We start from the raw sequence: 26,726 nt of genomic DNA on the forward strand, positions 1-26,726 counted from the left end.
ACTGTTAGCAAATTTCTATTTTCAGACTCATTACTATTAATAATGTTTTGGGGTAGATATGTCCATCATTCCCACCTCCATTCAATGTGGGATTAGCTATGTAATTACTGGGTAAGTTACTTACATAAAAATGACATTTTTATAATAAAATGAGGTTTTATATATACTCACCCAGTAAGTACATAATCGGAGCCCGCCCGCCTCCCCTCAGTTGGACATAAGGGCATAAACAAATTGAAGCTCTTTGCTATGTTGTACCTTCTCTTACACCCGAAAGTAGGCGGGGCATGTCACCCTAACCATAACAAACTAGCAATTTCAAAATTTTGAGCTGCCAGTTAAAAGAAACTAATAGCTATGTAATTACTGGGTAAGTATATATAAAACTTTATTTCATTATAAAAATGTAATTTTTTTACTTTTATTTACGTGTAGTCTAGCAGTCTCTCTTCAGTTCAGTGTGTGCCCACAATAATTCACATCCTACTCCTTCTGAGACCTACCTTCCACAGCAGTGTACCACCTCCCTTTCTTGTTCATCTCAGTCTAAGTGAATGGGTCATCATAAATAACACCCGATGTGTAGTTTGCTAAATTTATCCTTGCTCCCTTCCCCATGGCATCCACCTGGCCACTCTCGTGACTACTAATTTCTTTGTTTCCTTTCCAGTAATCAGCTTTTTCTTGCTTATATTTTCTGTTGTTTCAGTTGATCTTGCAGTCTTTGGAGATTTGCAGTTTTATCAGTGTTAATTATGTTTACTGTAACAAAGCTGTTCACGGAATAGTAATGAATACTGTACTTGATTCCAGGCATTTAGCAAGAAAGCGGTTGACCAGCGGAAAGAGTGGCTCACCGGCTGGATGGAAGAATGTAAACGCCGCAAAGAGTTAGGTCTCCCAGAAGTGTACTTGTATGAAAAGGATACCAGAGCAGTTACTTATTCAGATTTTGTCAACAAGGAATTGGTTCTGTTTTCAAACTGTGACAATGAGAGATCCATTCCTAGTTTAGTAGATGGATTGAAACCAGGTCAAAGAAAGGTAAATTTTTTTGAACAATTTATTTTTGTGATAAGTAAGTGTTTTCTATTTTTTCTGAAGTTTGTATTAAAAAAAAATTAGAAATTTTCATTTTTCAAAAATATTCTTCTTGTAAGTTGGTGTAGAACAAACCTATTATGTATAAATAACCCATTTTGTCAATACAATCATCAGGGTGTTTCAGTCAAGTAAAGAAGTTGAATCTAGTCAGTATTACAGATATGTGGTTGGTTGCCAGGTCTCCAGCAGCCTTCATTTTGTATTTGTGCATCTTTAATGCTGAGTAGCACTATTCTGAGCTCTTTATAAGACAAATGCCCATATTACAAAGTACTGTATACAGATCCAATACTTTTTTAGGTGTAGGATTTGCTGCAATATTGTGTAATGAAACAGACAGTTTTTTCTATCTAGCTTCTATTTTCACAATAAAATTAAGATAATTAGGCACTTTAGAAGCCTTTGACCCTTTGAGATTCTGACAATGAAAATAGTTATCCAATTTTCAACCTTTTAGATTCTGATGACAAGAATCCCTCTCATCGAAAGATTTTTGTGCCATGTCCACACACATAATTGGACAGATTGCAACTTTTGACTGTAACTACAACATGACTAGAGCATATATGCCAGTGCCAGGAACCTTTTTCAGGTCTGGCACCAACTGAAAATTGCAGCTATACCTGGACTGCAGCTAGAGGCTTTTCTCGTCAAGCAGCAGCAGAGATGTCTGGATACCTTTGCAAGTCCTCAGTGGCTGTCTACAGGGAAAGTGGACAGTCTTCTGTGGTTGGTGCCATAGATGGGGTATATCTCTGGTCGGAGCTACTATTCAGCAGATAGCGGGCATTCTTGTCTTCCTTCGCTGACAGAATCTTCTCTCCATCACAGCTGTTAAGGGCTACAGTGCCGCCCTAGAACTAGTCCTGCGCATGAAAGGCATTGATCTTTCCTCCTCATGAGAGATCTCTATGCTAATGAGAAGCTTTGAAATGTCTTGCCCTCTAGGAAACTCAGGCCCCCTGAGTGGGATGTGACTTGTTCTTGAGAGCCTGACTTGTGAACCCAGTGAGCCTCTACGAGAGTTGTCAGACAGGGATCTGAATCTCAAGATTGTCTTTTTGCTTGCCCTGGCATTGGCGAAGAGAATAGGCGAACTTCATGGCCTTTCTTTTGATGTTAAGCACTCAAGGGGATTGGGATCTGTCTCGCTCGAATTTGTCCTGGAATTTGTAATGAAGACTTGGAATCCATCAACCCCTGACACCAGATTTGAGTCTTTCTCGATCCCCTCCTTAGAGGATTTTGTTGGTAATGATCCTGATGAGATGCTACTGGGTCTAGAGTGCTGTGTTGCTACCTGAAGAGGACTCAACAGCTCAGGCCTGGGTTTGGATGACTTTTCGTTAGTACTGGTTCAACCAAAAAAAAGTGTCCAAGAACACCTTTTCTTTCTGGCTCTGTGAGACAATCAAACGAGCTTACTCTTCATCTGATGATCTGCATGACAGTATGTTCCGGGCCAGAGCTCGAGATCAGGGACATTGGTCCGTCCCTCGCATTCAGGAAGAACCTGTCAATTCATTAGGTTCTGAAGGCATGAGTGTGGTCACTACAGACCTCATTCACCTCCTCCTACCTTAGGGACGTTCCCATATCCTTGGACACTTTTTCTTGGGTCCTGTGGTGGCTACATAACTTGTTGACCTAGCAGTACAGGTAGCAACTGGCCTAAGATGTACAGTTGCAAAGAGTGTGTGTGTGACTGGCCTCCTTCCTATTTCTTATATATCCCTCTCTCCTTGCGGGCAGAGGTTTGGTTGGTGTGCCGTCATGATGGAACGGGCTTGATGGAGGTGAGTTACCGAGTAACCTTTGTATTATCTAATGTTCTTCGATCAATAGGAGTAAGTCCTACCCTTTAGCAAGGGGAGAGAGGGACAGACAGCCAACAAACCCATTGGTTATCTTTAGCTTTATTGTCTCCGACACTAAAGGTTTATCCAGATCTTTTTTGAATTATTGATTCTCAAATACCCATTAATCGAAAGGCCCAGAAGTGTGGCAGTTGAACACACACATGTTCAACAGATCAGAGACATGGCACTCCTTCCTTTGCTCTTCATGATGGGAAGGGAGGCCCAGGTAAGGCGAACCACCAATAGGAACAAATGACAAATTTTAAAGTAATTTGTACTTTTCCTAACATACAAACCTGAGGTCTTTACATAGACTTCCCACCTCTAGCTACCCCACATTCTGATACCTGGGCCAGAAGGTAAGTGAATGTATTGTCAGGCAGAAGGGTGGGACTACCCGGCTTACTGCAGGTAGTTAACTACTTAACAACCTGTTAAGAGTTGAATGGCGAGTAATTCCATATGTAAAACCTCGGGTTTTATTGTTAGGAAAAATACAGATTTAAAATTTGTCATTTTTAGCCACTCCTTTGAATGAGTGATAGGAAGAAATCTTTTGAACTCGAGATGCTTATCTGAATAGCAAGAGTTGGATTACTCACACGACTGCAGGTATAGTAGACAGCCAGGGCTGCAAGGTCTGATTTTGCTAGGAGCAGACAAGTTTCCCTTACCCCTCTTATTCCTTTTCTCCATTGGAGTATAAATGATCAGTTAAAGGGCAGGGGTTCAGTTCCCGGCTGGGCGCCGCTAACCAAAATTTGGCGATAATAGCGCCAATAAACTATTTAACGCCCTGCTAACCGGATATCAGTGCCGATAAACCGCTTACCCACGCCGAAAATCTGGTTAACGACATCGCTAACCAAGCCCCGAAACGCTGTTAACTGACGCTGCCAGTAAGTGGGGACTGCCTACTTGTTTGTTTCGTGGTTGTAGTAGAAGCCAATCTTTTGACAATGTGCTATTCTTGAACTGCAATTAAAAGGTCAAGCAAGAACTCTAGGCTATCCACAACATTGGAAGCTTGGCTGATTTCAAGCCAGGCATCTTGGTAGAACTGTTTTAATAGCTAATTTGTAGTTTCTTTGGCAGCTTAACCCTCCCTTCTAAGTTGCAATTTAGGCAGGCTTCTGCAGCTTGATCCCCCCCTTCTAAATTGTAGTTTAGGCAGGCAGTCTTTTTAATTGTTATTATGGAAAGAGGAAAGAAGGATTCAAGAAAGTCCTGAATTAGACAAATGTAAATATTGGGTTTGTACTAAAAAATTTTTTTATTGTAGTTTTTTAACTCTCACAGTATGGTCTAAAATTAATAAGCACACCCATAGACTGGGCTAAATTTAAGGATGACCAATTAAAAAAAAAAAAAAAAAAATCATCAATGGAATGAGGAAGATATGCATATGCACATTAATGGAATGAGGAGGATATGCATATGCACATGGTATAAGAAAAAATTTGAACAAAATTTCTGTATCTTCCACGGTAAGTTGAAAGTTAATATTTCCAACCCTGTGTGGGTCCTTCTTTACCAAGACATTCGTAAAAAATATGCTAATTTTATCTAGTTATAAATGTTTTTCCTAAAAATTTTTTTTATTTTATTTTGTAAAATTATAATTGTAGCTCACACAATATCATAATAGATAAGAACTAAAATCAGTAACAAATTTTGAGTATATTGTAAAATATTTACGACACATCCTTGGATGGGAATGGTGGATAACATTCCCCTTCGACATCTCAAGGCAAACTGATCTTTCTTTCCTGTACCGATTGGCTATTATAGTTGCCTTAAGAATTTCCATGATTCATTTATTTCCCATGCAAGTAATCTGAACACTTTTCCTGCAAAATTCCTTCAAACTGTATGGCACAAAATATTAATTGTCAGAGGATGATACATGGAATTTACCCTAAAGCTATAAGTAGTTGTCATTTGACGACGCCCACTCACAAAGGGTCAAGTATTTTTTTCTAGCTTTTCTACGTCTTTGGTCTTGGGAAGGAAATTAAATGTTAGTTGGATACTATAATAATATACCCCAAATGAATGAGTAGGAGTTCTCGGAGATGAATTGAAATAAGTACGGTATATAAATTTGCCATTTGTGATAGTGTGCATGTATAAATCAACATATAGTATTCTGTTCGTAGTAGTAAAGGGGGCTAACCTTTTTATTTTGTGCTTTGGTAAGTACATGAAATTAGTTTTTTTTTATTTCAGCCAGAATGCATTGAAGTTTCCTTTGTGTAGTTTTCCTATTGTAGTTTTTATTCCCAGAACTGTGTCAATAGTTCTCCCTCAATGTTAAAAGTTGTTAATTTGTATCTTAATTTATCACATTTACTTCAAGGTGATGTACACATGCATGAAGCGAAATGATAAACGAGAAGTGAAGGTAGCTCAGCTTGCTGGATCAGTGGCTGAGCATTCAGCATACCATCATGGTGAAAATTCTTTGATGTCAACCATTATTAACTTGGCACAAAACTTCGTAGGATCCAATAACATTAATCTCCTTCAACCAATTGGTCAGTTTGGTACAAGACTTCAAGGAGGCAAAGATGCTGCAAGTCCTCGATATATTTTCACTAAATTAAGGTAATCACTGTTTAAGATAATTAAAGTATTTATGATAATGTAGGATTATTGTTGATGGAATTTTAAACAATACACAACTGAAGTGTTACTGCTAGTTATACTGATAGTAAGTGTACTTTTTCCTTCTAATAACAGCATATTTGCATATTTATAATCTCAAAACAAGAGTAAATTTTTCTTAAGCTTGCCCATATACTGTGTCTAGTAGTAGAGTAAGTATTAATACTTATCCTACATTAATAATGGAAAAAATTTTCTCTGGCTTAATTTAACAGTTAATATTGAAAATTCCTATGTGATGCTGCTTGTTGAATAAGAGAAAAATCTCATAATATAAGTGTGTGCATGTAAAGGTTTTTCATTGATTCTATATGGAATAATATTTACTTTTGCAAGTTTTGTAAGTCTAATTTAAAAATGAATCTGATTTCTTTATTACTTAGTATTGCAGATGGTATTTGCATTTTTATGATTATTTAAAAACAATGGCAGTTATATGATTGTAGACATACTTTCTTTATGCATTCATTCCACACTGTATAATTTAAGTTTACAGAAACAGATATACTACATTATCATAATTTTCATTTATAACAAAGTACATTTGCTCATTACATACCCATTTATTATAAGTGGCCCCACTCCATACCAGCATTTCTCCAGTCACACTAATGATAGATCTTGAAGGACAAACAGCCTCACTACATGATGTTGTGTGACAGGTTCTGGTAAAGATTTGGGTTTAGGAATGTAATAAGACATGACTAAGAATTATAAGGGTGTAATGTTATTTGTATGACATAATGTATAAGTTAGGAATTTGATGAAAAAGCAAACAGATGACTTCAGATGACCATCATCACTCTTTTTTGACAGCAACAGGAGTGGTTTCCAGACCACTGGGATCTCATGGACAATCCCAGATTTCTTCCCTTAGGAAGATCTCTGAAGTAACCTCATTAATTTCCATTACTTTGATAACCATTCAAAGCTATTGCATCTTCATGAGCAGTGCCTTTTCAGAAGTTGTTGCAGTATCTTTTGGCATTGCAGATCTACTATTGCTCTTTACCAGGGCAGTGGATGCAATGTTTTGCTTGGAGTAAGAAATAGAGTACTTTTCCACATGAAGCCTTTGTCCCAGTCATAGCATGTTTATTTGATTTTCTGAGAAATGTTAAGGAGCACTCTCAGGTGTCAGTGGTATAGGCTAGGTTTGGGAAATAAAAGGAAAGGAAATAAAAGGAACATTCTGACCCACCTCATCACTGCCAAATTTCTTTCTCAGGCTATAGTAAAGCCTGAGGAAGGATTTGGCTTTCGTGCTATGCAGCCTCACCAGACCTCTAGAACCCCCGGCAGACATTTCTTTGCTGGGTGTGACCTTTTAAAATGGTGGTTTTGCAAACTCTCCTTCTCTGAGGATGTCAGTGAGGCTTATGCATTGGTGGGTGAAGTTGTCTGTAGGATTTTTGCTTGTTCTAGTATTTGTAGCCAAGCATGTATCTTGAGAACTGTGGCTTCTCCATGAACTACTTTTGCTATTCCTGCCCTGTCCACATCTTCAGAAGAGGACAGTTCCTCAGCCTGGTGAGAACTATCAGGTTGTATCTACAGCAAACTGAAGACTTAGAATACATTCCTTCTTGCTCCCCTTTTGATGCAGGAATTGAAAATTGGGTTTCAAATAATGCAATTTTTTATGGGCTTGGTAGGTCATTTTCCAAGCAATTTGGGACATTTCTCAAGAAGACCTTTATCAGTTCAAAATCAAGGCTCACAAGGTTTGTGTTATCTGATCCTCACTGGCTTCAGATATAAACTGGATTTTTTTGTCATCCTGAGATCAGGTACTTGCTCTGTCAGAACACTTTTTCTTGGCTTTTCCTACAAGATGTTGCTCATAAATCTTTAGATGTTAGTTAATGGTACCAATTGTTGCAGTGACCCATGGTTTATTAATTGGAGATGTTAGCCAATTATCCTCATCTTGATAACCCTCATCCCTCGGCTCACAAGGTAGAATGTTTCTTCTGGAGTGTTTTGAATTCCTGACTTTTATTAGAGTTCCCTGGTTTACAGAAACTCCCTAAATTTCATTGGTAGTAAAATTTGCTTTATGGCTAAACCCTTTGTATAGGCTCATATCTTTATAGTCCTCCCTTTGAACTCTCTTCATGAGTAATTTATATCGCAAAAAGCCTCTTTTTTTATACAGATCCATTCATCATAACATTTAGTGCCCTTCTTTCTTTGACTCTTTATGCTTGAGGCTGGAACATAGGTGTTGTGGGATGGAGCAGTATGTCTTGCATGTAGTATGAGGTAATTGTCTTAATATCTGTTAGTTTGATGACACTATAGAACCATTTGTATGAAGTAAGGTTATTTATGATTGAGAGTTTATGATAAATGTTTTAAAAATATATTTCAACTAGCAGTCATAAGTAAATTGGTGTAATTTAATATACAATACATTTTATTTGTTTCTAATGAAATTTTATCCATCTTGTTATTTCAGTCCACTTACCCGGTTGATATTCAACCCATATGATGATCCTCTGCTGAAGAAAAATTACGATGATAACAAACCAATTGAACCAGAGTGGTACATCCCAATTATTCCTATGGTTTTAGTTAATGGAGCTGATGGAATTGGCACAGGTTGGAGTACAAGAATACCAAATTATAATCCACGAGAGATAGTTAACAACTTGAGGAAAATGATCAGAGGAGAGGAGCCTTCTCGGATGGTAAGGAAATACGTTATGCATTGGAGCATTGTAGGAGTAAACTTTTTTTTTATCCCCAAGAAAGATAACATTTTTATTGCGCATGTTTTATTGTAACCATATTAATCATATGATGTCATATTTTTGTGTACACAGAAGCCCTAGCCTTAATAAACTTATTAATGAAGATCCAGAAACCTCACTGTGCATGCTCTGTTTTATCACTGATACTGCCAAAGCTTTGCCCTTCCTTTCCATGGAACTTGGTTTGGTCAGTGTAGTTTCCCAGTGCCTTCCTGCAGCAGCGCATATTTTTCTTCTATTGTATTAGGCAGTTTAACCTTTCTTGATTGTTGGGATTAAATTTTATGAGTGTTTGGGATATCTTAAAGGACCTTCCTTTATGGGTTAGTTATTTTGATCACCATTTTTATGCAGTTATGGGAAGAGGATATGTTGCCTCCTGTTCACCCCTGCCGACTTCTTGTTGCTGTTTGACATTCTTGGAGTTACAGTTGCTGTTCACTGCAAAATGAAGGATTTTTTAACTAGAATTGTGATGCTAATCTTGAGCTACAGTGGGACCTGCCATTACATATTGTCCGGGGGTTATTTCTATTGAAGGAACAGGGACTGCATCTGAGAGAGTTGCATTTGACCAGTGCCATAAGAGATTGATGGCAGGGAACCACCCTGAGGCAGTTGCAGGTAAACCAGCTTCACTGATAAAGACTGCCAATCAGAGACAGTCTTGGGCTGTTGTCAGAGGTTATTGGTTACAGCAAACAAACTTGGGGTTCAGTCAGTTTAAGGACAAACTTACGTAATCAAAATGTTAATCTTTACCCCTATGTATGTCTTCTTGGATTGGATTAAGTCTGGCTTCGTCCTCCTGATCTGTTAGGCCAGATGACAATATAAATTGTACTGACAATCCAACTCCAACATTTCCAGCGTTCTGTTGCTATCTTGGCTGGGACCAATAATCCTTCCAGATAGCCCAGCATCCTCATGCCTTATTAGTCCTCCCAGGCTGCCTTTTGTTTTAAAGGTCAAATGACCATTATGCAGGTCTGAAGTTAGCTAGAAAATAAGGCTAAAAGTGAAAAGTCCAATCCCCTTAAATCCCTAGATTTTGTTTGGATCAGTCTGGGAAAACGTGTATTGTCAGATCTAATGATGTTAGGAAGTCCCTCTCCCTGTGGGTTGCTTTACTGATTCCACTGACCCCATTCTGAAGAAAGGCTGTTGCACACCATGCTCTTATTACCTTGGGACTAGAACACATACATCCCACTGATTATTAGAGCAAGGAGTCAGTTCCTAGTATAGGAAGACTACTACCTTTCTTTGTACATCCTGTTTTGATGGGAGATGGGTGGCGGCTGATGTCTTCCCTTGGTCTTGAAGGAGAACTTAATCCTTAGATGGAGTATGCTTCGAAGGAGTAAGCACTTGAGAATAAACAAAATGTATGTTGGCTGTTGGTGAAGCAGTTAGCTTAATCAGTCTTAATCAGCAAAATACACATTTTACAAAGCTTGCTTATTAGTGCCTAACTACTGTAAGAAAAGTAGAAATAATGAGAAATGAGTATATGCTTAAGGGATGAAGTACAGTAAGGCTAGATAGAGACTGGATTGGATTTTTATATTGAGTTTTTCAGATGTATAGGGTTAGGGAATTTTGATACAAGTTGATTAAGATTTAGAAATCAGATAAGCACAAGATGGATTCAAAAGTAAGATTACACTTGTTCACATATGGAACAAACCCTCAGTTTTAACATTAGGATAAACTTCTAGTGCCAGCTGGAATCCAGTAAAATCAATAAAACACTATGTGCAAGGGACTAGTGGCATCTGTCTTAGTACAGTCTGTGTTGTTATATGGATATGAATCATGGTACTAATTCTAAAAGATTTTGGTAATTTGATTATAAAGCTTCAAGAAGAATGTTAGGATTTAGATGGCTGGATGATGAGAAAGGGTACTGTTAAGGAATTTACAGTTTTTTCTGGAGGTGAGAAAGTGATGAAGGGTAGATGAAGATGTCGAAATTGTACATAATAGTCAACTGACCTCTGGATGCCAGATTTGCAAGATACAGACATATTTTGATGAGAACTGTGCAGTGGGAGTGGGAGCTTTTTGACATTGGAATTTCAGGAAAGAAAGAAGTAGCAGAATTTCCAAGAGGCCCTTTGCATCAAGTATCCTTGGAGACCGTAATAATTTTAAGTAAACAATGTCTTTACAAAACATGCTTTTCATACTAACCCATTAATCATGACACAATGCCCTCCTGTCTTCCTTGCTATCTAACCCTAAAAGAGTTCAGAGGTCTGGTTAAACAAATCATTTATAACTAACTAACTAACTATTCACAAGGTGGGCACAAGAATGACACCTTGGATGGTGCTGGAGAATGATCTAGATCTGGCATATGCAGTGATGTCTATGCCTTGCAGGATCTAACAATTTAGTGACTGAAGAGGAGTTTGTACGGAAGCAGAGCTATTTATGATTTAAGTGGTTAGTTTTAAGACATTTTATTACATTTTATTACGTGATGAATAGTCTTAACAAATGTTCAAAAGCTTTGGAGAAGGTGAAATATGCTTGGTAAGCTTTAAATTTTGTTGGTTATGTCACTTCCTAGTTGCGTCAGATAATTACAGTGAATAAAATTAGAGCATAGTAAATGGTAGTGCATCGCAGATTATTTTAAAAGTGGTACTAGTTTTTTATATTGATTCTGTAGAGTACAGTTTTTCAAGAACGTTGTTGAGCATTATGTAACGTAAAAGCCAGTCCTAAGGAAGTTTAGAGGTGGTATTAAGTCAAGAATAAGGGGTTTAGTTGAACTGCTAATTAGAGGTGGTCTCTTGCTTGCCCATCTGTCTACCTGCGTCTGTCTTTTATGAAAAATGTTTTATTTTAAATTATTCTGTTGGCAAAATTTAGTTGCTTTTTGGAGATATGTAAAAGTTTATTTCCATTTGTACTTGTGATTTTCAGCATGCTTTTATGCACTTCTGGGTTTACTATTGACCTCAAAATGTGGTTTTCTGTTGAACAGTGGGTTGATGGCTTTAAAACTTTACTAGATATTAAAATGTTCATAACAACCTCATAATCAAGAAAATTCTTATTTCCTGTAGAACTACACCCGATAGTACTAACTTATTTTTCCAAAATAATAATAGCATTTATTTATGCACTCATATATTACCATTGACTTCAGTAGTAGGATAATATATTCAGCCTGCTGTTGAACAGTAAGTTGCATGCTATGAAACCATATCAGATATTGAAATGATTGTTCATAGGAACATATTAATCATAAAGTGTCTTTTTCTGTGTGGAACCAATCCTAAGAGCATCAACATATTATTTTGAAAAAATACACATGATCCATTTGGCCTGATCCTCTCAGACATGCCACAATGCTCATTCCACTGTGCAACTCAGTAGCATTCATAGTTTGGCACAGCTCTTCAAGATTGTCTTTTTGTATAACATCATCTTGTGCCAGCTTTGTCTGGTATTGTTTTCTTTCTGTTTCTTTTTTGTTTGGGTGTGTTGTGCGTTTGTGTGTGTATGTAAAGACTTCTAAAAATAGATAGGTTGGAAGGGGAGAGAGACAGAAATTATCTTTCAACTTTTTTTTTTTATGTCAGCCATTTCTTTCTTTTTTATTTTTTTATTTATTTATTTATGTCAACCATTTCTTTCTTTTTCTAAGGGTAATGTATTAAGCTAACTTTTAAATGAAATTACAGTAACTATAATTTCATGTAAAAGTTAGCTTAATAATTTGGGAGCATGATTAGGGTCATATTTAGTGTTTAAACTTTGGAAATAAGCATTTATACGAATTTTTAGAGACCATGCCAACTTATGTGAAAATTCATCTTGTGCGAGGATTTCTGGAACCTACCCTTGCGTAAGTTTGGGGTATGACTGTATTTTGGGTGGGGGGGGGACAGCAACATATACTGTAGTCAGCATGATGCACTGAAGTGAACCAAGAACAGAAATTTCCTTAGTTTTTCAAGTAAAATTAAGATTTATAAATCCTTTTTACCTTGAAAAATAAGAATAAATTTTCTTTTCAGTGATATACTTTGTATATTACTCCTGTTTGTCAGTTATTGCATTAAAAACTAGGAAAAACTGGCAAATATGCTAATTTTCTGAACAACCCCTACTTGCATGAGAAATGGTTGAACTATCCCTTGTGACTCTAGACATCCTCCTAATGCTACCAGATATCAAAATATATATGGTTTTTATATATTTTTCATTTTTTTATTGTCTTTGGCTTAAAAATATCTTGTGATGACATTGGAATCTCAGAGAGTTAAGTAGTTCAAACTTAGGTGTGGATTAAGAATTAATTGTATACATCTACCCCTTAGAGAAATATGTGACCTATTTTTTTTTTATATGCCTCAGCTTACTTGTCAGGATGGCTAGGTAAAGCTGCAACCCCTTTGTCTGTGTTGGTTGGAGGGTGCTCACCTTCTGTGCCTTTCTTGAAATGGGCATCCAAGAATTCATGCAGTTGGTGCTAGAGTTGTAACATAAGAGTTGTGGTTTAGATGCATGCAAAAGAGGCCTTATCAATAAGCACCCAAAGTTTTGGCAGACATGTTAACAGATTGGCCTGTGACAAATCACAGCTGCCACCATATGCTTCACCTTCAGTCATGGAAAATCTTTCGCCAGAGAGCACATCAACATGGATGGTGTTGCTGTGTATGATGAAGGATATAGCTGGCAACTTTGGGAATAGTAATTTGGCAGTCTGGACATTTTCTTTCAAGAGATCAGTGAACCTCTACCAGATAAAATGGTGAGGTTCATTGCCTGGCATAGCTGATTGAATGCATCACTGCTTCTACATGCGAGGTCTCTTTCTCTAGTTGCAGGTTTTTTTTTTTTTATGTAAAGAAGTTGTCCTTTCTTACAGGAGATAGGTCATCTCTCATGCATTCATTTGGGCCAAGGCGTGGAAATGGTTGTGAACAGGTTAAGAGATTAAATATTATATGGTTCATAGTTATGATGAACAAGCAGTATTTTTATTAAACATTAATGGTTTTCATACACAATCATTAATCATAAGGTGCTTAATCTTCCCAACACCCCCCTCATTCCACGCCTTGCTTGGGCTCAGTGACATTAGTGCATATGCAAAGCATTCAATAGGGGGTGGCCAGATGGACTGGGTGTGTTCTCTTTAGGTTGGTTAGATTGGTGTCACTGGGATTAGGTATACTACTACAGAATATATCTTTTTGGTTGCTGGGTTTGTTTGAAAAATGTTTTTTATAGTTAAAACCACTTTTGAATGTTCTCACATATTTAAAATGTTTTGCTTTTTATTGTAGAAACCATGGTTCAAGAACTTCAAGGGGACGATTGATGAACTTGATCATCAGAGGTACATTGTACATGGAGAAATATCTCAGCTTGGTGATAATAAAGTGGAAATAACAGAATTACCTGTCAGAGTTTGGACTCAAGTATACAAGGAAACTGTATTGGAAGCTCTCATAACGCATACTGAGAAGAATCCTGCATACATAACGTAAGTGTCTTCTTTTTCTTCTTTTCAGAAGTATGTATTGAGGAAATTTTGAACAATTTCCATTTCATTGTACTACTTGCTGTTAAATTTTGTATTTGCTTTTTCATGTACTGCAAAAGAAAATATTCATTTTTAAGTGTGAATTGAGTATTAAGAATTATTTCTCATCTTTATATCTAATTTTGTAATGTGGCGCATATGGCATCTTGTTTATTGTGGTTTATACTGTGGTGCCCTCAAGGATGCTGACTTTTTTTTAGAGCTATTTTGTTTTGGGAACTATTGGGGTTCTGGGGTTCTTTTACACGCAATGAATAGTTTAGATTTTGTTTCCCTTTACCTTGAGCTCAGAAATTCAGCTCTAGTTGTTGTTTGCCTTCTTAGTCATGAGAATGTCAAGTAAGTAGTAGCAGCATTAAGACTATTAAAAAATCCTGGAAAATAATGGAATAAGGGACAGAGAAGAATGGTGGTAGAGTTCAAGACTATGTAAGAACATTAATGGTAATAATTTCATGAAAATTTTACTGCTTAGCTGTATATCTTAGTTCAGATGTGTTATTGACCTATTCATGAAAATGTTATCATTTAGCTATTTGGAGGTTATTTAAAGACTACACTTTGCTTCTGATACCTTGAATGTTGGCTCTGGTGCCCACTTGATGGAGTTTCTTTCAAAAGGACTATGGTCTACGGAAGAGACCTGCAGATAGACACACACGCAAACTACTATGAACTTAGATGTTTTTCTTTGGCTTGAAAGCATTTGTAAGCATCGAGGGTTGCTACCGTAGAATCATGACTGACAGCACCACTGCCATCACTTAATGCTAAACCATAAAGTGACAGGGCTAGTCCCGAGCTTTTTAACTGTCAGGATCTTCATTTGGGAAGAAATACATGAGGTTGCCATCATGCCTTTGTTTGTCAAGAGTGTTTGTCAAATTCTTTGGTCGTCTTTATGCAGATGTCTGAAAGGCTCTTTGGCTAGTGTATAGGACACCCATGCTGGATCTGTTTGCTGCAGAACCAGCAGTTTTGCCAGTCATGGGAAGGTATGGACATCTGTGCTTTTCCCTGTTCAAACTACTGAGACAAGTTCTGGTGAAGTATAAGGTGTTGAACACTCAGATGATTTTCATCACCTTGATTTTGATTGCAGGATTAGTTTCTGGACTTACTAAATTTTGTGGGCTTTACCAGACCAGTGCTGCTTTGAAAAAGTCTTCTGAGACAGCCCCACTTTTAGTGGTGTCTCAGTCGGCAGTTGTTCCTTTCGAGTCCTTCATTTACCTTGGAGTTTGTTGCCAAAACTCAGTGTAGTAGGAAAAGTGGCTCTCTGGAATTCCTTGACTATTCTTGCCTTGCTTTTATCCCTGGAGGAGTCTTACATGCACTAGGAGAGCCCCTGGGTTGTACCTCCAGTACAGGCATCCTTGTCTGTTCCTTCACATGGTGCCAGAATCTTTAAGATTTCTGTTTGTTGTTGGCTTTGGCAGATGTGAAAATTTTTCTAGCCTAACCTATCCTTAAATTATTCAATTATGTGATCCACTCACCTGTTCACATTGTTCTTTTTACTCTATGCAATCCAGCTTACGACAACAAAAACCACAAACAGACTTACAACCCAACCATTATCGACCTAACCTTCAGAGAGCTCTCTCTACCTCTTTCCACCATGCTTTTAACACTCCCGCTCCTTGTTTGTTTACATTTTTCTCCCTCCCGCCATTTTCGTCCTGTGACGTCACTTCCTATGACGTCACAACAATAACATACTCTTTAAACATAAGGAATGTTATGCTATAAAAACATCTTATAAAATTAAACATGTGCTTTCTTTTTATACATTCTGCAATACCCATACACTTCATCAATGCAGAAAATAAAATAATGACTAACTTATAAAACTAACATACAATCAAGATGATCATCGTAGGACCTCTTGAAGCACCAGGTGAAGGCCATTAGGTTTAAGTGTTTCGCCCTTTCATGCTTTTAAGTATAATCTGGAGCTCTGTTGTCCTTAGAGCAGGCATTAAGTGTTTCCAAGTATCCTTGCAAGTTTTTATTTGTGATATGAATCAGAAATATAACTTTTCATTGGGACCTGTTGTAGTGGTGGGTCTTATGATATTACCAGTTGGAGTACCTGCCTGTACATCTCTTGGCCTTGATGAGTAAAGTCTGGTTGTGTCTTTCACTGCAAAGTCGTTAATTTTCAAACTTCGCATGATTTTGGAGGTTTGTAGCTGGCTCTGTTGTATGTCCATAGGAGAGGATTTATTGGAGTTTTTTTAGAAAACATTAGCAGCTTTTTTTTTTTTTTTTTTTTTTTTTTTTTTTTTTTTTTTTTTTTTTTTTTCCTCCTTTTTTCCTCCAAATAGTTAAGAAATATGGGCTTCATGATCTAGAGTAGTCTGATTGTGGGCTGGTACCAAAGATTAAGGTGGGCTTAGTTGCTTTGTAAGTTTTTTGTAGTTTTATAGTAATAGGGGTCATTAGTCAGTTTTGATGGCACTGTTAAAAAAATGTTACTGTATTGTAATAAATAATAAACATTGTTTTGGGAGTTGTTATTGGTGGTAGGAAATCTGCCACAGCTACGAAAGCGTGACAGGTTTTGGTTAAATACTTTACGTTCAAGTTTATGAATGCAATATGCAGCTTTGGAGAAATTTTTGCATTTTTTCCAGATTTTTCCCAGTTTGTTGTTCTTTGAGCATTTTCTCTCCATACTTGGCTTTTTGCACTCTTTCAGATAAAATGTAAAAAATGTGAGTAACATGAAAATTTTTATCTGCAGAGAATACAGAGAATATAACACGGATACCACTATAAGATTTACGGTGACAATGTCTCCAGAGAAATATCAGAAGGCATTAGATGAAGGTATCCACAAAGTCTTCAAACTTCAGGGCTCTCTTGGCACTACTTCAATGGTAAGTTTTGAGATGATGATAACAAGTACTTTTTATGATTTATGTAATTATAGTATATTGTGGGCTTTTTAAAGTTCGTGAACACCACTTTCATTGAATTGTTGTTTGATACCAAATCAGATAGGGCAAAACACATTGAATCACAGACAGCAGTGTAAAATTATAAAGTTCGGAAAAGTAAAGAAGAGAAAATGAGTGAGAATAACAATCGTTTTTACAAGCGAATTATTTTTTAAAGTAAAAAGGAATAAAAATAAGGCAATGGCTATTCAAGTTGGAGAATTGGGTACGCAGTTAATCAACCATCTTGGTACCTACTTCATAGGCAGTGTATACTGTACATACACTTGTATATAATAATCTGTTTATTATTTAAATATTTGTAACCAATAAGTTATGGCTTTTCTAACATATATATTTTTTTCTAATATATTTTTTGTAGTACGAGTAGTCCTCTACATATAAACTTTCAAAGATGCAAACTTCTGTGTCTACACAGTATGTGGGATATATAAACTTTACTTCATGTATTTCATCACCCTTTTTTCAAAGAAAGATTAAAGATTTTTTGTTTATGGTAAACTTTATGTACAAAGACCAAATTTTTTTTTAATAGAAAGCTTTATCACTGCCCAGTGCTTAATACTTTAGGCTGACTACAATGCTTGATGCTTAGGCTAACGTTTTTGGACTTTCAGACAAATTAATCTTGCAAATGAGCTCTTCGAATGAGACAATTGTCTGTGTCATTTGTATGTAAAGGACTACCTGTATATAAAATGAAAAGGTCCACATGATTTAGTTAATACAGTTCTTCATAAATGTTTATATTTTCAAATATTGTGGAAGCAAAATAGAAGTACTCAAACATCCAAAAAATCAGTTAATAATTCCCTTAACGATATGAACCAGGTATTAGTGTTGAACTTGCCTAGTTTTTTATCATGTGGACATTAGAGGAAGTGACCATGCAGATAAAGCAGCTAAGGTTGTGTGCCTAGATATTTATTTATAGAAATGGAATCTTTTTAGAATTATGAATTTTATGTTATGGTATAAATATAGGCAAGTAAAATCTGTTATGACAGCCATGTGATCCTATGTGCAATATACATAGACTAATATTAATATGATTAATTCTCAGCTGAGTCCCTATCTGAAGAGAATTTAGTACTACTAATGGAAATGCCTTAATTTGAGTTGTGGTAAATAAGCAAGGCCTGGATACAATTCCTCAAGTTAATATTGTCAGGATCTTCATGCTTTTCAATGCAGCCATTGAATCAAGTTCTTGTAAAGTTATTTGTTAGATAATATGATTAGTTAAACTTTTTAGTGATGGGAAGTTTAGCAAAATTGCAAAGCTTCTGTCTTCTGCATAAGTTTTAAGTTTCTGTTGTGTACTATTGCATGTGTCAGCTAAGAATTTACATGGTGAATATATTTCATATTATTTTGAAATTGATTTTATTTTATGTACAGGTTATGTTTGATCACAATGGTGTGCTACGGAAATATGACTCTGTTGAAGATATCATGAGAGAATTCTTTGAGTTACGACTCAAGTTTTATGGTAAGAGGAAGGCTTACCTTGTTGGAATGCTTGAGGCTGAGGCAAATAAGTTATCAAATCAGGTTAGTATTTTTTATGGATATTCATATATAGTATCAGATTGTATAATTTTAGAATAGGAATTTAAGAATCTTTTTGGCAGGTATTTTTGATATACCCAAAATTTTATTTTTACATGTTACAAACTGCACATTTGAATATTTCTGTAATTTTAAATTTGGATTATGTCATTTCTGCGGGTGAAAAATTATATAAAAAGGAGAGTAATGTATATATACTTGAAGAAAATATACATGTTATGATTGTTATACTGTACAGTATAATAATATTTTTATGACATCTCCCTTTTTAAGGTTGATGTATCATGAGTTTTCTGCTCTCTTCTGTCCTTTGGACATTCTACCTGTTTCCCGTTACCCAGGTCCTTACTGCTCATTCTCCATATGTTTGTGGGCCTTTCTGCTGATCTTTGTCTTGATACTATCTACTGTTTTGTGCCAGAACCAACTTAGTTTTACAGCCTCTGGACACTGCATATTTTATCAGCTTTATTTTTAAGTGTTTAATTTTCAAGTATTTGGGCTTGATAATAGATTGATGGGTGATGTAGATTAATAGGTTACCTGTCGATTTTAAGCCAGTTGGAATAATTTGATGGGGATCTTAGGCTTACTCTTGGACAAAAATCCTTAGTAGGCTGAAGGGCAAGGTACATGGTGTGGTTGTAGGATCTTCTGTGTTGTATGGGTTAGAAGTGGCACCACTGAAGGTAACAGAACAAAATAACATTGAGATAACATTGTGTGGGAATGGAAATGAGAATGCTCGGATGGATGAATGGGGTGGTGAGAAGAGAGGGGCTAAGAAATGAATGCATCAGTGATCAGCCAAAGTCACTGTAGTATCAAAGAAAGCCCAAGTGTTGAGATTGAGATGGTTTTTCAATTTTTACACATAAGCAAAGGGAAGATAAGCAACATTCTGAAAGAGATCATGGAAATGGAAGTGGAATGGAACATGAAGTAAAGAAAAGCCTAAGAGAAGCTAGAGACTGCATTTGAGATGTGACATAAATGAAGTAAAGATGGGAGGACAAGACAAAAGTACCGGCAAATGGCTCTTAAAAAGTAATTAAACTGAACGCTTCTATTAACAAATAAAGAATTATTGTTTACAGAAGCTGCGTTATGGTGTCTAGGCTAGAAATTCTCCATAAATCCTGGTAAATCGGTAAACTTATGTTGATGATAATTTTAGTCCAGTTTTATGCACTTTTTGGATTTCAGGTCAGCTGGAAAACATTATTTTTGAAAGTGGTAACAATGGTTGTACTTTAGCTTGGACATGGACACTGTTTGCCTTAGTCTGTCCAATGCAGTCAGTTCAAGATTGTTTTATACAGTTACAGCTCACGCTTATTAATCGCAGTTTAACCAGGTAGCCACTCAGTTTTCATCTAAGATGTTGCAATAAATAACTTTGGATGCTCAGGTCCTGAGGAAAGTAGCAGCTTTGGTATTCCTCACCTCTTTTAGCCATCAAATTTCTCAGTTGGGCAAAAACTGCATCAGTCTCGTCTTTGAGTTTCACAGGTGTAATTTATTAAAATTCAATTTTTTCATTCATAAGAACAAACCATTCATATTGGCCGCTCAGTCAAGTTTTTATCTTGTGGTTCTGTTTAAAATATTTTTTTAACTGATACTTGTACATCCTTAACTTTTTTCCTTGGTTTTTCCTATTTTTATTGTTTTGTGTATGTTTATTTTAGGCCAGGTTTATTTTGGAGAAGTGTGATGGACGCTTGGTTGTAGAAAACAAGAAGAAAAAGGACATGATTGAAGAACTGCAACGGAAAGGTTATGACTCAGACCCTGTTAAATCCTGGAAAAAGCAGCAAGAAACTACAGAAGAGGTGAGTGAGCAATGTGGATTCGTTCAAGGTATTAAATTACTCTAGGGGATCACCACTTGTGTTACACGCTGTAAAACATTAAATGTTCTTCCTTTCATTTTTGCTCCTATTTTACTGCTTCCTGCCCTGTACTCTTCAACTGTTCGCTTTGGTATCTACCTTCTGTGCATTGAGAAATATGAGACAGTGATCTCATTGAACTGCTGCTGAGACCTCCTCACCTGGAAGTCACAGCAGTAATGTGATTACCAGAGTATTATACAAGGTAGTTTCTTAAAAAATTACTTGTGTATCATATTGTAGATAGTGTTAAACATCCAGTTTAGTGTCCCTTGAGTAGCTTTTTTCTGAGGCACAAGATTAAAATATTGTTTAGCTACAAAATTGAGGAGGGCTGAGTTTCAGATGTAATGGTGGATCCATTGACAGGAACTTTTGCTCATTAGTTCTGCCCATCTTCACTAAACTTTAGCTAAGCTAAGCTCTTAATAAAACTAAGTGTAAACTACAGTTTAGTTTAGATTAGAAATGATGTGGAATTGTAGGCTATGGGATATCGGAAAATGTTCAAGTGTAAGGTATACTATGGGGTCTTCTTTACTCATCAGTTTATTACTTATCCAAAGACCAGATCCCCTGTGTGTATGATATATTGAAGTTTTGTTACCATAATCCTATCAAAATGACATGTGCTCTCATTTGTACTCTTGGTGTAAAATCAGTGCCGTGTCAGTAGTGTAGGTATCACATTTGTAATATTCAGAAATTTTTCTGCAGTTATGAAAGAAAACTTGGAAAATCTATAGGATAAAAATGTATACTGTAGAGTAGTACAATAAATTTTAGCTATGTACAATACAGTGATGGATAAGATGTTTACAGTATACCGTACAGTGATGATGAGGCTTGCTCATATATAGTCCTTAACCATTATATATTTCAGTATGTATGCAGTTCAGTATGTTATGTATTTCATATCTCTTGTAAAGATAAAAGTTTTTAATAAGTTAGTCCATATCTTTATTTTTTATGAATGATTCACTTATGACAAAATGACATTACAGTTTGTTAATTCATGTTAGTGCTTATGCAAATGGTATACAAATATTAACTTAAAAGATTTTTATATGTTGTAAAGAAATAAATATCTGTTGTGTGATAGAGTAATATTTCATTCAAGTGTATTTTCAGTTCATAGTGAATTGCTATGCAATCCAGGGGTTGGGGAAGGATCCTCTTTCTGTTACTTGTAATTTAGAGAGAGAGCCTGCATTTCTTTATATATCTCTGTATTTATTGCATAATGAATAGATGTAAACTGCTGATACAACTTTACAAGACACACTGTGTCAAAAATAATATTTAAAACAAATTTCAGTCTGATCATGAAATTGTCCAAATTTTCTCAGGTAATCTTAAATAGCTTGTTCTTTAACAGGCCTAAAATTTTACTGGTGTTTAAACTTTAGGATGCTTTCTGTAATTCTGAGCATACCACCGTACTATTAACCCACATATTAGGAAAATGGATTTTCAGTATTTAATATTGTTATTCAGCATAAACAAACTGCGCACCATTCATCTGGCCACATAATAGTTCTTTAATGTTTGGGCTTGTCATATACTGTTCAGGGCACAGTTTTGTGGAAGCGGGTATGCTTTTAACTCGTTAGTGGACTTATAATACTGTCCTCTGCTTTAATATGTTTACCAATTAGACAGTGGGAACACTCAAAGTCACGCCTCAATCACCACATCTGACAAGATCCCTTCACGCAAACAACAAGCCAACATCTTAATAAACCACTACGCAAAAATCAGCCACCTACGCAAATACAAAGAAGACAGACACATCTACAGACGCAAACAACAGTTCCCATTAGATTACACAGTAATACTAGCCAGAACAGAAGACACTGCTAGAATCATTAAACAACTTAAAAACTCTGCAGCCATGGGCATCGATAACATTTCAAACATTCATTTAAAACATATAGGTCCCCATGGCACACAAACACTGACAAACATAGCCAATTATTCATACGCACACTGCATTATACCACACATTTGGAAACTGGGGAAAATAATAGCACCTCTAAAACCAAACAAAACACTTTCACAAGCAGCTTCATACAGACCTATAACTTTACTCTGCACACCATCAAAAGTAATAGAACGCCTCATCTTACGTAAAACCACACCACACATACCACTGTCACCCACTCAACATGGCTACAGACCACACCACTCCACAACAACACTACTCACCAACCTTACACAAAAAATACAAGATGGCATTAACTCCAGACGCCCACCACAAAGAACACTGCTAATCACAATAGACATAAGTAAAGCCTTTGACGCCATCTCTAGACCACTTCTCATCAACAAAGTTTACAACACCACACTACACAACACACCAAACGCTGGCTCGCCAATTACTTAACAGACAGACAAGAATTTGTACACTACAATGGCGAGTCATCCAAAATCAGAAACTTCCCGAACGGCGTCCCACAAGGCTCCGTCCTAAGCCCAACACTTTTTAACCTATTCATGTATGACATACCAACACCACCTAACAACATATACATCTCCTCATATGCAGACGATCTAACAATCATATCAATACATGCAGACAAAAACGTATGCTCCACACAAGTACAGACTTACATAACACAACTTGAAAACTGGCTCACACAAAACAGATTACAGGTTAGCACCAACAAAATCCACAAGTACACTACTCACTAGTCACAACAAAGAACATCAGTACAGACCCACAGCAACGCTGAACAACACCACAATTCCACACACACACGAAACAAAAATCTTAGGAGTCACATACAACACTTCAATGTCATTTGCTCCACATGTCAGTAACATCAAGAAATGCAGACCTAGACTAAATGCACTAAGATCACTAACAGGCACAACATTTGGACAACAAAAAGAAACGCTCATCACAGTATACAAACAATACATCTGCTCCATAATAAACTACGCCAGCCCAGCCTGGCACCCTGCCATATCCAACACACAACTAAACAAACTACAAATAATACAAAACACAGCTCTTAGAATCATTCTTGGTAGTACACAATCCACACCAATAGAACACTTACATGCCGAAACCAAGATTCTCACCATCAGGCAACACTTAGACATGAGAGGCACACAATTCTTGGCATCGGTCATAAACAACACAAACAGCCCATGCTATTACCTTCACGACCACCCTCCAACACACAGGCAAATAGTGAATACACCACACAGACACTATACAGATATCTTGAATTCTATACCACCACCCACAAACATCACACAAAACAAAAAGCACATCCATACTCACCTCACCAGACAAGCACTTAATAACCTTCCCAACAACAAAATACTCGGCAACACACAGGCAAATAGCGAATACACCACACAGACACTATACAGATATCTTGAATTCTATACCACCACCCACAAACATCACACAAAACAAAAAGCACATCCATACTCACCTCACCAGACAAGCACTTAATAACCTTCCCAACAACAAAATACTCGGCAAACCCCCCCCACCCAACATAAGCAGCACAGAAACACAGCTCTCAAGATTGGAGAGAGTACACCTGACTCGACTTCGCTGTGGTCATCACCAATCACTAAACACCTACAAACACCGCATAGACAACACCCAAACAGACATATGTCCACTCTGCCAAGTTAGTCCCCACACAATTACACATCTCTTAGTAGATTGCCCTAACTTGGCAGCCCTTAGACAACAACACAACATCCACACTACCACACAGTTATGGTCAGATCCAGTAAGCGTGGTGTCCTTCTTGCGCGGTGCAGGCTTCCTGGCATAACTTTGTCTGGGGAACCACAACAACAACAACAACCAATTAGACGACTATGATTATGGAACAATTTCCAGCTCTCCATAGACTATGCTTCCAAAGAATTATATTCCTAGTATAGGCTGTCACTGATAAGTATTTTACCACAAATCAGTTTTAAAGGAATACGGTACTCACTTCAGTTTTTATACAATCTAATGGCAATACTGAATCATGCCGTTATTGTACTGATTTAATTATATTGTCATCTGTTGGGAAGTTATTGAAAAGCTGTAAGCTGATTTGAGATTCTTCAGGTGTACAGTTGTGTAAACTTCTGGGATCATGGACTAACTTAAGCATCACATACCTGTATACCAAAATTACTTTTGTTTTGAATTATAGTTTTGCAAAAACAAATCTTTCCTCTATTGTGTGTATGTCTGAAAATGTTGCTTGTATTGTTTTTTCCTTATAAATACAGTGGTACCTTGTTTGGCAAATGATTTTATGTTGACATTCCATTTTTCAACTGAAATTTTGCGTTATTTATCAAACAGTACTTCGACCCAGCTGATTGTCTTGTTTATACTTGTACTTGACATCCTGCTGTGTCCTAGTTTATCAAACAATACTTTGACCTAGCTGATTGTCTTGTTTATACTTATACTCGACATCCTACTGTATGTACATAAAAGCAGTAACAATTCACATCAAAATATTAAAAGAAGGGAATTTCACAACACATTGAATATAATCATACAGGATAAAAAGTCAGATGCAATACAGCATCAATAAAAAATCGAAAAGGTCTTATATGAGTGAGTGTTAGAGACTACACTGAGTGAGACAGTAGAGAGGAAAGGGAGGGGATGGTGGTGGTTATTGGGTGGGAGACAGGGGTCTGCTTTCTACTGACTTCCCAGCTGTACCACTGGGACCGGGCATGGATGACTTCTCTTTCACTATGTTTTGCCTATTTGCTTTCAATTAGTAAAAAAAAAAAAAAAAAAAAAGTATTCGTGGATTTCTCTGGAACGTATATACACATTATTTGTGGAAAATTCGCCCATTTGCTGTATTTTTCACAGAAATATTCACTAATTACTGTATTTTCATATTGTTTTCAGGACTAAATGCATATTTATGGTAAAACTATTAAAATACTTAGGTATAAGCATTTTTAGTTTTTTTTATTTATTTTTGTGTGTGTGTGTTTGACCTATCAAAATAGGCAGTTCTAAGTGTTTTTAGAGGAGTTTTAAGTAGTTGCGGATTTTAGCTATTGGAGTTGGGGGGCATTATGCATCCCCCACAAATACGGGGAGTTTATTGATGTACACTCGATTCGCCCAAATCACTTTTTTTTTTTATTATGGTAAAATACCTGTTGAGTGACCCTTGCTTTTTACGATTTTTTAGCACTGTAAAAGTAACTCATTCCCACATCATGAAACATACTGGCACCGTGTTCAGCTTCTGTGCACCTTGGATTGTTTGTTTTAACGACTTCCTTGTGAAAAGTTTTTTCTCTCTTTCCTTCTCTTAATTGCATTCTTTACTTATTAGTTATTTGTTTGCAAAGTCCTCATGTTTATTGGATTATAATTTAAAATTCTTCCGTTTGCCAATAGTAAGTTGATGTGTTGTGGCATAATTAATCACCTCCTTGCACTCAAGAGCTAAGTGTAAAAAACACGTCGACAGTCGTACTGCAGCGTGAGGGATTGCTTTCACATCTGCTGGATGCTGATTACTATCTCTCTCTCTCTCTCTCTCTCTCTCTCTCTCTCTCTCTCTCTCTCTCTCTCTCTCTCTCTCTCTCTCTCTCTCTCTCTAACATACACGCGCTCAGACACTCACTATCGATTCCTTTGATCATCATTGCAAAATGTGAATAAAATTGATTTTATCAACCTTAGCCTACTGTGACAATTTCGGTTCCTTCGAAGGGATCACGTCTCTCCTCCCTCAATGCCATCCTGCTGTGCGCCATTTTCACCAAACAGTTCATAGATAGAATTTTTAGCTCGTACACGGAAACAATTTTTTTGAAAAATTTACTTTGGATAATGTACCGTTTTATTACTTTACACTCTTAAATTAAATTTTGAACACATTAATAATAATAATAAAAAAATTTAAAAGGGGGACTTTTTGGGTGGGCTGGAACGAATTATTTTGAGTCCCATTGTATTTCTAAAGGGGAAATTTGTTTCATAATTTGAATAAATTGCATTTTGGCCAGCCTTTTGGAACTGATCAAGTTTGAAGTTTGAGGTACTACTGTGATTTGGAAACTTAACTAAAAATATCACATGTAAAGTAGCAAATCAGGATATATTTTTATTTTTTAATTTGAGATTGAAGCTTAGCCACAATCTTTGTTAAATTGTTTCCTTTCATATGGATTTATTTTCTCTATTTGAGGGTATTATTAGCTTTACTTGAAATTGCCATAGTTGAGGCAGTGTTATTATCTCAGTTATTCTAAGGAAAGATAGAATTTAAGTAATATAAATTTGTATTTTTAAGAATTTCATTGTTAACTGAAGTATT

The 26,726-nt window shown here is 36.4% G+C and overlaps 1 protein-coding gene across 2 annotated transcripts in view; it reads left to right on the forward strand.

Moving 5' to 3' along the window:
• The window catches only part of Top2 (topoisomerase 2), a 95,460-nt gene that overhangs the window by 47,378 nt on the left and 21,356 nt on the right, over positions 1–26,726 (forward strand). For both annotated transcript variants that reach the window (XM_067084561.1, XM_067084560.1), the window contains exons 11-17: positions 814–1,044; positions 5,323–5,570; positions 8,092–8,323; positions 13,702–13,901; positions 16,711–16,846; positions 18,329–18,481; positions 20,191–20,334. In XM_067084561.1, the coding sequence (XP_066940662.1) occupies positions 814–1,044; positions 5,323–5,570; positions 8,092–8,323; positions 13,702–13,901; positions 16,711–16,846; positions 18,329–18,481; positions 20,191–20,334 (1,344 nt within the window). The remainder of the gene's footprint in view (positions 1–813; positions 1,045–5,322; positions 5,571–8,091; positions 8,324–13,701; positions 13,902–16,710; positions 16,847–18,328; positions 18,482–20,190; positions 20,335–26,726) is intronic.

The sequence above is a fragment of the Macrobrachium rosenbergii genome, chromosome 41 (genome assembly GCF_040412425.1).
Source record: "Macrobrachium rosenbergii isolate ZJJX-2024 chromosome 41, ASM4041242v1, whole genome shotgun sequence".
Taxonomy (NCBI): domain Eukaryota; kingdom Metazoa; phylum Arthropoda; class Malacostraca; order Decapoda; family Palaemonidae; genus Macrobrachium; species Macrobrachium rosenbergii.